The sequence below is a fragment of the Thermobia domestica genome, chromosome 6 (genome assembly GCF_964235325.1).
Source record: "Thermobia domestica chromosome 6, izTheDome1.hap1.1, whole genome shotgun sequence".
Classification (NCBI taxonomy): domain Eukaryota; kingdom Metazoa; phylum Arthropoda; class Insecta; order Zygentoma; family Lepismatidae; genus Thermobia; species Thermobia domestica.
Genome location: NC_137459.1, coordinates 245,929,048 through 245,942,733, shown reverse-complemented (window position 1 = coordinate 245,942,733; position 13,686 = coordinate 245,929,048). Strand labels below are relative to the sequence as shown.

Here is a 13,686-nt window from a genome sequence, read left to right as displayed (position 1 = left end):
TGCTAAATTTGGGTAAACTCACGAATGTGGCACATACGTCGTTTTGCCGTTGCATTACCTTGTGTTGAAGCTCATTAGCATTTTAAAAGTTCACTATAACTCAGGATTGAGTGATCTTTTGCATATGAAAATCTTGCATTTGAATCTATTTGCCCAAACTAATACGAAACTGTACTTAGGTGAAATTGTCAAAATTTGCACATTCGCGGTTTTGACATTGGACCGACGAATTGTAAAATTTTCCTTGATACTGCTCACAATTTTTAACTTGTATCTTGTATTTTGAAGGTTTATTTAGAATACTTCTCTCGTGCACTCAATTATGAATACAAGACAAGAGGAATAACAGTACAGACTCTGTGTCCATCATACGTTAGAACACGTATGGTGTCATACAGTCCTATTCTTGAGAGGGGAGGGTTTATGGTGCCAACACCCTCTGTTTATGCTAGAAACGCTGTTGCAACTTTGGGACTTATTGACAGAACAGCTGGATATTGGTGTCATGGCATACAGGTAATATATAACGCAATATGACATTGATGTATTGTTTTAACATAGAATTTGACTATTTTAACTTCCAGATACCATTTTTTAACGTTTTGACTGACATACTATACCAGGGCAAACAATAAAAAGAACCACAATGGTGGTAAATTGACCCGGTCGTTTTGAACATTCAGGTCATTATTATTAATGGAGTATGAGTAGAGCTTAAAATTTATATTTATTAATTTCTTCGTCACTGAATTTTAACCTCTTCTGCTTTCTAAAGATTGAGTTGTATTTACCAATGTTCCGAAATCTTGCTTTCGCGAAGGAGCTTCTTTCCGCAATAGTTCCTTGTAACTTTTTAAATATTATTATTTTCATCTATACTTCTTCGGGAAGAGGTTAGTGTTACAGACAGATGTCTGTATCAGAAATATTGTCACTATCGGACACGTGTATTTGAAAGTTCACACTTCACAAACTCAGCAATATCTTACATAACAAGGCCCCGCAATATTATGAAAAAATAGGTTTATATCAAATTCGCGACTAAAATTAATGCATGTTGTAGTTTTCGAAGCCCTGATCAAGATCAATCTTTAAGGGAATTTTGCGTGAGGATTAGGTAAAAAACAGAAATTGTACGTAAACTAGTATTTGCTGTGTGTAATGACTTCACACGGAAGCCTTTTTCAAATAAAAATAATAATAAAAGTCTTGCATTGGATACTCTCAATGTTTAAGAAAGGCAATATTAATAACCTGATTTATCGTCTGGTGCTGCCAGACGTTGTCATAACTTGAAAAGGATGCAATGTAAAGAACGTGACCCCACAAGAAAAAAAAATCGCATAGTGAGACCTGGATTTCCTACTGGCTTACTGGTTATTCGGAGGTCCACGCCGTCCAAGCCAACGCTTAGGAAACTTCTGGTGTAACCACTCATTGAACAGCTACTGCAAAGTGGAGTGGTGCACCATTTTGTGTGAACCTCAGGTCATCGATGTTTTCCCATTACTGTAGGTCACATATAACCTTGAAGCAGCTGAAGGTATCGGTATTCACGGTGGCATGCAGAAGATATGGGCTAACAAGTCTCATGGCGTCATTCCGCACCACACGGTCACTTTGGGACGAGTCTTCATCCTCTCAACGATCATTTAGAGATCATTATCACTAGATGCCCAATAACGGCAGTTATGGCGATTGACAAAACCCCCAACAACATAGAATACAGCCCTGTCACTCCACAAGATGTTTTCAAACAGTTGTGGCCAATTTTCGAGCCAAACCAGCATTAATTCCTCGAATTCCATCCTTCGGTCACAATCCTTGAATTTCAACTCTTGTACATAATGTGGTTTTCATGAGCGAAAATGTAGTTCTTTGTGCAAAACCACATGCATTTCATATCTTGATAATTCACTTTCACGATCTGTTTGGCATGTTGATTTTTGCGGCCGGCGGGTAAACATTTTTTGAACTCTTGCCACATTTTCCTCCGACTGATGAAGATGGACGGCCACTTCTTTCTGCGTCTTTTACAGAGCTTGTGGTCATTAACTTTGTATGACAGTTCTTAGTTGTCTCTGAGCGAATTGTAACATTCACTTCACGCAGTAAAACAATTGATTTCCACACTTAGTAACGCACAGCGACTTGAGCTCATAAGTAGTCCGTTATGTTTATTTGCGTTCTGCATGATGCTTCCACCAGTCAGCGATTGAACTAAGTGACGCAAGCAGTGTCAGATCTCAGTAAATACTTTGTTATGGCACTGTTTTCAACAGGAAATCAGTAATGTTATAATTTTTATAATGTTAAAAGTACCTAGTAATTGTTCACCAACCCAGTATATATAATTCGAAAATAGGAATCTCGAAACGGGAATAGAAAATGAATTACCTACTAGAAAATAGTCAGGACATAATCACATACAGTATTGGCTAGAATGGATGACTTACCACAAATAAGTGTCATGTTTATGAATACACAAGAACATTCTCATTTAAATACGTATGTATTTGATATAAATGATATGGGGGCTCAGTGATAGAGCGCTTACCTCTGCTCTATGAGGTCCCTCGTTCGATCCCGCCCAAGTTTGTGGTGGACATCATGATGTCCGTAGGTTTTCTCGGAGTGCCCGTTTCCTCCCAAATCTCATTCCAATTCTTACATCGTCATTTGCTTGCCTTAATTATCTTCTCACTTCGCCTAAAGGGCTTAATGTGTGACGTTAAACTGAAAGATTGATACAAATGATACATTTCAGTTTCAAAACACACACAAAAGATGCATTTCTGTGATGGAAACACAGTGAAATATACACGCTTGAGAATGAGTTCAAGATTTATTTTGGAAACCATTGTTTTTCATTAATACAGCTTAGATACAAGAAGGCACACAGAGACAATTTTACGCAGTATTCTGGTGTAATTTCTCCAACACAGATGTGTTTTATAACTTCCCTTAATTGAGAAAGTGAACTGGGGTTGTGCTCAGTCACTTTTCGGTTTAAAGTGACCCAGCAGTTCTCAATTTGATTAAGGTCCGGTGAATTAGCAAATCCAAGGTCCAAGAAGTCGAAACCCACTGTTTTCAAGCCATTTCTTAACAGATTTTGTCTGGTGGCATGAAGTTCATCATGTTGGACGTGGGTGCACTGGTGGATCTTCATAAACACTTGTAACTTCTCTGTAAGTTCATCGTGATATACAGTTTCATTCATTGATGTCCATTCAGGTCTGTACAAAAACCCACATCTTCTTTAGCAGAAATGACTCCCCAGACCATGACTTTTGCAGCATTCTTCATGGTGAAATGATGTAGCGTCGAGAGTCCTTTGTATTGGGAGGTCGTCGTATGTGTCTACAAAATGTATAAAACTGCGATACTTCGTTCCAGTTCAAAAACATTGTTTATCAGTCTATTCGTACATTTTCTGCAAAATACCAATCGGTCAGCAATGTTCTTGTCAGGCTTATAGGACTTTAAATTGGTGCAGTATAGCCTCCAGTAAATTGTCCTTTGGCTAGAGAGGTTCTCATCTCTTAGTAATCCAGCTTGAATTACTTTGGCTGATTTTCTGGGTGACTTCATTGCTGCCAAAAGTATGGTGTCATCCGTGCGCTTGGTTGTGCACTTTTGACGTCTTTGTGGCTTTATGTAGCCATAATTTCCGGTGGTTTTGAAATTACTTATTAGCCTTGCAACTGTCTTTTGTGACAATCGCAGTTTGGCGAGCACTGTAGCCTTTTTCACTCATTGTCGGTTTATTTATGCGTGCATCTCCTGTGAAATTCTTTTTCCAAGCATAGTCACTATTATCACCCTTCCGTGAGAATAAAAAAGTGAACCAACATACGTGCATTACGAACAATAAAATTTGTAGATAGGCGTGAGTGACCTACTATAAACAGTCAACAGACTACCAACTTAGCAGATGACACTATCACATGCAAAGAATGTCCACTGAACTATATATATATATATATATATATATATATATATATATATATATATATATAGTTTTAATATTTGTATATAACACGCGAGTCATCCATTCAAGCCAATATTGTACATAAAAAGTATATTAAAAGTGTTTCGCTAAATTGCTTCATCAGGTAGGGAGGGGAAGAATTAGGAAGAGTGGAAGTTTCAAAAGTACGGAAAAGTGTTGAGTGTTCAAAAAAAGGCTCATACTTTTTTAGTGTTATGATGTTTTTTCACTATTGTGTGATAATTAATTTACCATACATATTTTATAGAAGTTATTTATTTATTTACAGGGTTGGCTGCTTTCGTTGATTCCAACGCAACTGTGGATCTCTATGACTGGCTATCTTCAGAAGTTCTTCAGGAAGGAGTACTTACAATTAAAAGATACCTAGTGATGTTGATTTACCAACATTTTCTTACGAACCTGGTTACGACCGCAAAATTAAATTAGTTTTGTTTTTCCTCACATTTTTCTACTTCTAACACAAAGTCCCTTGTATTCCATTTAAGTGCATTGTAAACTGTTCTCTAGAATTGCAGCATTATTATCCCACAATTATGTAACTGAAAAAGTCAGAAAAAACCGATTACAGTTATAGAGAGCAAAATTTACAGAAGAAAAACACTTAGTGAATATATAGTCATACGTTATCAAAAATGGTGGTTGCCCGATAGGTTTCTTTCGTGAGATCTAATTGTAAATGGTGCTAGGCTGTTATCTCAATATCGACGAGGAATGGGATATGACCGTTTTATTCATGAGCCGTAGTTACTCTAGAAATTAAGTAGCTTTCGCAGAAATGTGGAGCGTACCAGCGTACGAGCCGATATGCGTGAGGCGAAATTTGTGATATACAATATGAGAAAGTTTTATCTGTTGTGTATTATGAGAATTACTAGTTTCGTGAATGTTAATTCACTTATGTGTTGTCTTGTAAAATGCAGTGTAATACAATTAGTGGCACTAAAGAATAGTGTACCTTCACTTCTTTCTAGAAAGGCTATTCGCCAACTGAGGTACGCCTTAGTAATACATTATTCCGGCCTCTCCACTTTCATCAGTCAGAATTTCAACTTATACAGCGTCCCATTGCTCACTGGAACATATCAGTGGCAGTGCTATCCTTCGCGTGTAACCTTCATGTTGGCAGCAGAGAAGGGATGGGATGCTTCCGCTCGACTATCATATTTGCCGTGAACTTGGTGCCTCAACCGAGGGAGAGACAACTGGCTTCTGGTCTGTTTTACCTCTTAGCCAGATACTCAGCATCCTCCCGTCGAAAGAGACACAACTGCAACAGACATCGGAAACAGCCACGCTGAAGGATCCCCCCCTCCCTCCCTCCTCTCCTCTTGGCAGAGACGGTAGGCTCACTTCCGAGAGAATGAAGTAACTCATCTGTTGCTGTGTTCGGAGTTGCGCGTAGGATTTTAATGGCCGCAAAAAATGAGTGTATCTCCTTAGAGAAGCATCCTTGCCGTGGGACCAACATCGTATTATTGATAAGCATTATTGATAAACAAACGTTAAGAGGTTATTGCATGAGTTATCAGTTACCGATATCCCATGAGTAAGTATACTTTTAATTTATGCTTCTGATCTTGTAGATTTTATATTTTGTCCGAACAACATTTTATCATACAATTTTTCTTCTGAAAGATCTGCCTCGTCAGTCTAGTCAACACATTGACCTTTAAAGATAATTCAATATATTTGTAAGAAATAAACTAACAAGGAGAAGGTGGACTTTGGTAAGTGAACTTCGGGGCCATTTTTTGCGATGTGGTAGTGCACATTTACAGAGTTAATATTACAAACTGGCAGAGCGCAATGGCCAAAAACAACCGAGAAAACCCGTCTTAAAGTTTTCTACTCGCCGCATATGTCGTAAGACGCGCAAACGTATTAAGTGGCGGCGTGGCAGAGTGAAAAGAATCTGAGACTATAGTGCAAAGGGTCCCGGGTTTGATTCCCATTCCAGTCAAACTTTTATTTTCGTTTTTTGCTTCAAGCAATAAATTAGCATTTGTGACTATAAGTAAAATATTAATTCACCATATGTTTATAATGTATTAAAACAATAGAAATTTTCAATCACTTGTAAAATCTTTTAATGCTCCATGTTAACTAGCAAGAAAATTTAATCTATTCCGTAAATATACTGATATCACGAGTTATATTATGGTTACGACAGTCGCTGTGTAATAAATATTCTTGACGCCTCGTGTCTACATCTGTTGACAGTGTGCGAATTACAAAGGACTTGAGGGGGAAATCCCCTTTGCTAATACTGGATGTTGCTATAACCAAAGCAGATTTCCTCCTCATTCCATTTATAATTCGCACCCTGTCAACAGATGTAGACACGAAGCTTCAAGAACATTTTTACACAACAACTGAGGTAACAATAATATTTACGGAAGAGATTAAATTTTGTTCCTAGTTAACATGGAACATTGAAAGATTTTACAAGTGATTGAAAATTTCTATTGTTTTAATACATTATAAACATATGGTGAATTAATATTTTACTCATAGTTGCAAATATCTACTTTATTGGTTGAAGCTAAAGACGAAAATAAAAGTTTGACTCGAATGGGAATCGAACCCGGGACCCTTTGCACTTGAGTCTCAGGTTCTTCTCACTCTGCCACGCCGTTACTTGATAAGTTTACGCGTCTTATGATACATGCGGCGAGTAGAAAATTTAAAGACTGTTTTTCTCGGTTATTTTTGGCCATTGCGCTCTCCCAGTTTGTAATATTAACTCCTGAAATGTGCACTACCACCTCGAAAAAAATGGCCCCAAAGTTCATTTACCAAAGTCTGCCTTCTCCTTGTGAGTTGACGAATACCTAAAGCACAAATACATTCATAACTCCGGACTTCATTGGTAATCTCCACAGTTTATTTCAAACCATTTCATGGTCGTTCTTTCGAAGTATACAGGTGAATAAGAGATTGTGAGAACAAAACTAACTTACGTAGTCATTTCCTTTTCTACCCGGAGATGTGGAACAGTTCTCCATCATGTTTCTTTATGTCTGCCAAGAGTTTATTGGCCTTTTTCCACTCCACTCCGTTAGCTTCCATGGTTTCTTTGAACAATTGTTCCATGTTTTCTTGGTCTTCTTTTTGTATATGTGCCTGTCTTTTGGACATGCTTTCCATACCTATTTCGGCAACCTCTTCTCATTCATTCTATTCATATATCCAAACCGTCTGAGTGGATTCTCTGTGGATCGTACATATTCTTATTGACTGGTGTCTTACGCGTTCTACTTAACCCGTTGCGCTCAAATTTTGATTGTGAGCTAACACTGCAATTTTTCATCGTTTGCAGTCATGTTTTATATCGAATGATGTGTTTTAATTCTTCGCGTTGTTCTTCATTTCCACAACAGCTGACAAGAATGTCTGCACTTGTTAGTACTTCGAACATTTTATAGTTGAAATTTCCGGGAGGGGGAAGTATAATAGTTTAGGCTCTGTCTGTAGTATAAAAATTAAGTGGAGAGGGTTAAGAACCTCATTTCCATTGTTTGGGATTTTCGTTGGTGTTTCTTCGTTCTAGCCATCAATCAAATCGAATTTGCAAAGGGTGTTCAATAAAATTTTGCACAGATGGTTATAATATTGTTATTAGTTGAAGTATGATGATAAAATTTTAAGTAAACATGCTTTAATCCTTTGGCTACAAAACCTTGTCACTCATTGTAGCCTCCAAATGCTGTGACGCATCTCGTCGAACGTTCTTTTCATGCTTTGAATGCACTTTGGTAAAATTTAGATGACTAACTTTTACATCATTGTTTCACACATGAAATGAGGACCTTGTCTTTGTCGACTATTTTTCTTCGCAGGTGGGCTTTCAGACGAACAAACAGAAAGAAGTTTGAAGCAGCCAAGTCCGGACTCTAGGGAGGATGGGAGACAAATTCTCTTCCCATTTTCATGAGTTTCTGCTATGTCGTCATGATGGAGTTTTTTGATCTTACCTTTCATCTCCGGTCTCTTGGTCTGGAGAGCACGTCGTAGCTTATCTAGTGACAAACAATAACGCCCCTTATATATTAATGAAAGGAGGAAACAACTGATTAATTTTACACACCACAATCCTCTGTAGGTGCGAATTAACTTACAAAGAGTGAAAAAGTGGCTTGACTGGACCAGGGCTCCAACCCGGGATCTCCGGCATACCGTGCCGATGCGTCAACCATTACGCCACCCAGTCCACTTCCCAGAACAGCCAAACACTCCCCCACTCCTGCAGTCGATGCTCTCCACTCAGACCACATGGCTTGTACTAGAGCCTAAGCTGCTGTGCTTGGACAATCCAGCGTCCATATATTGAGAACACCTTTAACGGTTGTGATTTCATATATATTAATGAAAGGAGGAAACAACCGATTTATTTTACACACCACAAACTGGATTGTCCAAGCACAGCAGCTTAGGCTCTAGTACAAGCCATGTGGTCTGAGTGGAGAGCACCGACTGCAGGAGTGGGGGAGTGTTTGGCTGTTCTGGGAAGCGGACTGGGTGGCGTAGTGGTTAACGCATCGGCACGGTATGCCGGAGGTCCCGGGTTCGAGTCCCGGTCCAATCAGGCCACTTTTTCACTCTTTGTAAGTTCTTAAATAACGCTCCTTGTTAATTGCTGAGCGATGTTCTAAGATGTGTATGAAAATGACACCGCACTGATCCCAGAAAAAGGAAGCCATAATTTTCTGGCCTGATTTGGAAAGTGTAGGTTTTTTAAACCACTGCAACCAACGTTCGATACTGGCGCTGCCCAAAGTGTGATCCCCATAAACTGGAAGCAACTTCCTATAAATTGATGTGGCTGATTCATCACTGGTTTTGAACAAGAATTCCATTACATACCGTTTTCAGGTCCTAATGCATACTTCAGTGTCCATTGTGGTTTACTTGTGATCAATAGGAAACAACAATTATTACCAATTTGAAGCCAAAGGATCAAAGTATGTTCACCTACAATTTCATCATATTGCAACTAATAAAAATATTATATCCATCTATACAAAACTTATTAAAGGCCCTTTCTAAGTTATTAGCGGAATTAAGATCAGTAATGATGAATAATTGTAGAAAAAGGCATGGCGAATGTGTAATTGAAATGCATAATGAAGCTTTATGCACTTTTATGATAGAGAGTTCTAAGGCATTTGTAGCTTTGATATGGTCACTGATCTCTGTTAACATCATGACGTTTTTTGCAAGTAATAATAATAATAGTAATAATAAAACGGTTTAGTATTTGCCCATTGTAACAAGCCGAACTATTGGATAAGTAATTTCTACAGTCTACTTCTATCATAAGTGGTGATCGATATATTGTCTGTACCGTTAATTTAATTTTGATTAAGATTTCTTTCAAAACCTATCAATCTTCTATTTCAGTTTTTTTCTTTCGTTGTTATGTAGTACGATTCACTAATCTGTCTGCCTAAGTTAGTTTATGTTTTATATGCATGCATGTGCTTTTCCAAGTATTTGGAAAGTCCGGAAACGGTTGGTCGGTTTTGAGTTTAGCGTCCCTTTCAGCACCGAGGCTATATGATGCGTGGATTTACAATAGAATGTCGGATCCGAACAACATGAGCTCCCACCGGGAATTGAACCCGGGTTTCTCGTGCCGAAGATCGGTATGCTAATCATATAACCACGAGGGAGTTCGAGTTCGGAAATGGGTTCTCATATTTTGTATCCCTAATATGTTTCTACAAAATTGAATTATTATTCTATATTTGGTCTTACAGTAATTATATGAGCTTTCACACATATATGTAACTTCATATACCCATAATCTTCTAAGACTTCAGTAAAAATTTTAAGCCCTTAAATGTCTTTAAAATTTCTTCCTGCTTTACACGGTGCGCTAGTGTTGTGTGTAACAAATAAGTGTTTCAAATTGATTTCTGATTTTACAATGGTATGGCTTGGCACTTCTACCCATGTTCTACTTTTTTCCAAATATTAACGGATGTCTCAACATTGCTTAACAATGTCGTTTCTCCCTGTGGCTGTTTGCCTCTTCTTTCAAGTCTTTCTATTTTAAGCACAGATTAACTTTTTTTATTGTTTTTATTTTATTTACTTATTTTATTTAAAAAGTTAGGTTTTAGACAGGAATAGTGAGCATACGACTTATATATATATATATATATATATTGGAATTCTGTGAGTTTTCGTTAAATCCTTTTAATAAGAATAATCTATTTGGTGAAATTCTATGGTAGCCACTCGAAGAGTAGAAAAATTAATAAAATGGGCACTGTTACACGACGGTATCACTGAAAACACACAGAGGTAGTATGTGGGATTGACAGTACCCAACACTAAATGCTATTGTACGTAGATTTGTTTGCCAATATTCTGTGTGCTTCACACGAATATCTATTTTATTCCAAGTTTTGTCTATACAACCTTTATTTCTCACTTTTACACTTCGGAAGAATCACTTCGAAATGATTTGAAATATGAGAAGAATATCACAAACAACACACGGAACGAATTGTATATTTATTCTTTGTAAGACGCTCCAGCGGAAAATTGTATTTTAAGTTAAGGAATGAAATTAAGAAATACAGCTAAATACACTCACTAAAAATTGTCAGGGAAGATAAACAAGTTCTAGTCATTTATATAACTATAGTTTGGTTTCCGACTTCACTAGCTCACAAAAAAAAAGTACAGTTTTAAGTCGACATAAATGATGATAACCGAGGAATTAAATGTACTGCAGAATTTTGAACATACAAGTCATTCTGTTATAGTGTAAGATAATGATACGTAAATATGTAGTATGTTAGCTATTAAACATCTTAAATATACAATGCTGTCTCAACTTAATGTGTTTCAGAAAACTTATCCATAATTTATCTGTTGTATAGTTACAATTATTTTCAACTTTCATTATTTTTCACTTTAATTAATGATTATTTTTAATTTTCATTTTGTCGAATACAATGCCTTTGCTCTGTTCCACAACTACTTCGAGAATGATACACTTGTGTGTGCAGTTTTATTGTTTTTTGGAACACTGTTTGATAAATGGTCTCTCTGCAAGTTATTCCGATGGAAACGGATTGGCCTCTGTATTCTTCATCAATCTTCAGTTCCATTCGTAAATAGATTTCTTGATTTACAGAAACAATTAGAAGAAGGAAGAAACTTCTTGTCAGTGTATGTTTCTAGATGAAATATTTTAGAAAAGTTAACAGTGCTTTTAATCATCACCTATTAAGTTTAGTGAACTGAAAGTTGCTTACAGTATGATTGCATAATTCAGTGTTGATATAAACAGAGTAAATATAAATTCTGCAATAGCTACAGGAGCGGAGAGTATGCTAATAAATTATTGCTAGATTACAAAATTGATATCGTGTTTAATGTAGTATGTATTTATACAATAGAAGATAAGAAGCTATGTTGTTCGTTAATTTTGTTATTAGGGTGAACTATGGGCAATCGAGTTGACATTAATATAGAATTTTAAAGACATAGAGTACTTTTCTGAGTGCTAGACCTCCGGATTTCTAAATTTTATGCATATACTGTTGTAATATATAAAGAAGTAATTTGCTGTGACCCTTAAAAGGAGTTGATTGTATGATTGTTTTTGTATGCACTTATTGAGAAGAAAAAGAGTTTATGTAATACAGACATACATCATGGATCATATTTCGCAAGGTACACGTAAAGTTATACATTTGAACAACTTAAGATTATTATATTATAATTCACGACTTGTTCTAAATAGATGAACTGTTACCAGGAAGACTACAAGTGACTTCAACATCAAAAGTAATAATCAGAATGTATCTAGTCCTTATTCAGAATGTATCGAATAACTGTGATAAAAATTCGGAATTAATTGTATCCATTCCAAAGATTTTGGTTACTTACGAAACTGGCCAAGTACAGGATCTAATACCATATTTTTATTTTTATTAAATATATTGCCTATATATATATGCGAACGAGTTGCATGACGTCGACGCTAGTCAAAATATAAAGCAGAAAATTATTCTTAATTTTTATATATGGAAGACCTTGAGCTTTCGTTTCTCTTTCGGCAAATATTCAGTTAATAAGTGATCATCTACTTTACTTTAGTCCATACTTATTCAGTTAGGTAAGTTATTCATTTCTGTAGGTTAGCCATCTATTTCATTTTGTCGGATTCTGTTGGAATCAAAAGGAGAGAGAAATTACTTCGTATAGTGGGTCACTTGTGAAGTTGGATAGTTTCTTGTGGAAGTATCGGTAGCTTTAATTGTGCTAAATAACTTAAAATTTAAAATAGTTTAAAATTCAATAAGCAGCTTCCTTAAAAGTATGTATTGCAACTGTTTTGTTTGTTTTTTAAATAAGGCATTCTTGTATTCTCATTTTCGTTCTTGATATGAGTGTTTTGTATAGGGTTATTCTAAAAGCACGCCTGTTTTATTACATCAAATTATGAACTTTATTTTTCAAAACACACTAACAAAATTAATAAACACGTTCATCACACATTCCGATTTCCGGTATGGTGAATGACGTCGGACATATGACTTTCTCTACTGCTCTGGCATGCAATAACTCTGTTCGTGAAATTCGCTATGCGCGCCTGACAAGTTTCCACTTGGATTTCGTTGACAACTCGTCGAATTTCCTCCTTTAATTTACGGAGTGAACGGGGTTTATTGACATACACCAATGATTTAAAAGTATTCCAAAGAAAAAAGTCACAAGGAGTTAAGTCGCATGACCTCAAGGTCCATTGCTAGTCAGTATTACGGGAAATGAGGCGATCCGTTCTGATAAAAAGTTTTCACAATTAGCACACGTTGTGCTATAGTAAACTGCTCCATGGTTAGACACAGACTGAAGAAATACGAGAAATTCAAACTAAGGCTACAATCGGAATGTTTGTGGGTAGAGCAACAATACAAAACAATATCGGAACTGAGAAACAAATTTGCCAGACGATCCAAAACGGCGCGCTTTTTGAAGAACCCTATAAAAGGAAACAAGATGTTATCTCAGATAAATGTGTGTACATTTTGTTGAAACAAACATTATTAAATTATAAGCGAAAAGAAATTTAGACCCAAATTTATGACTGCTTATTTCAAAAAATGTTTCAGATTTTTTTAAAAAAATAAAAGAAAATACTTTAACGCATTTCTAACTTTTTCTGTAATTCAAAATCTTGCTAAAAAATATACTTTATCAACATTTACATAGAGCTTCTAAATTACAGAAGAAAATTATTTTACTATATATATTGACATTTACGGGTACAAGTAAGACTTTTGAGAAAGTAGAGAGTTCTGTATCATTTTCGTTAGCAAATAGTTTTCTTTGGTGTTTATATATATACACAGCAAACCCATGATTTAATGGACAGAATTTGATGCAGAAGTGTTGGCTTATTATGAACACTTCAGGCAGTTTTGATCTATGATTATTAAGAAACAAGATTCAACGGGAAGGCAGCTGAAGCTTGAAGGCTATTTTCATCCTTCTAATACACAATTGTAAGGACTTTTTTGTTACTAATATGATATGTACAATTTTGATCGAAAAAACTCGGCCACCTACTTCTCTTTGGAAACCCCTGCACTCCTAACGACAGTTGGAACTAAATGAAACAAATGTGGGTTTTCTTTGGTCAACTG

At 36.2% G+C, this 13,686-nt stretch overlaps 1 protein-coding gene and 1 non-coding gene across 2 annotated transcripts in view; both read left to right on the top strand.

The window, feature by feature from the left end:
* The window catches only part of LOC145688460 (inactive hydroxysteroid dehydrogenase-like protein 1), a 50,453-nt gene extending 37,273 nt beyond the window's left edge, over positions 1 to 13,180 (top strand). The window contains exons 5-6 of the mRNA XM_081762722.1: positions 289 to 516; positions 4,284 to 13,180. Of these exons, the coding sequence (XP_081618848.1) occupies positions 289 to 516; positions 4,284 to 4,385 (330 nt within the window). The 3' untranslated portion in view covers positions 4,386 to 13,180. The remainder of the gene's footprint in view (positions 1 to 288; positions 517 to 4,283) is intronic.
* TRNAT-GGU (transfer RNA threonine (anticodon GGU)) lies at positions 8,531 to 8,603 on the top strand. Its single transcript has one exon. It is a non-coding gene; the product is annotated as a tRNA-Thr (tRNA).
* Positions 13,181 to 13,686: the final 506 nt, after the last annotated feature.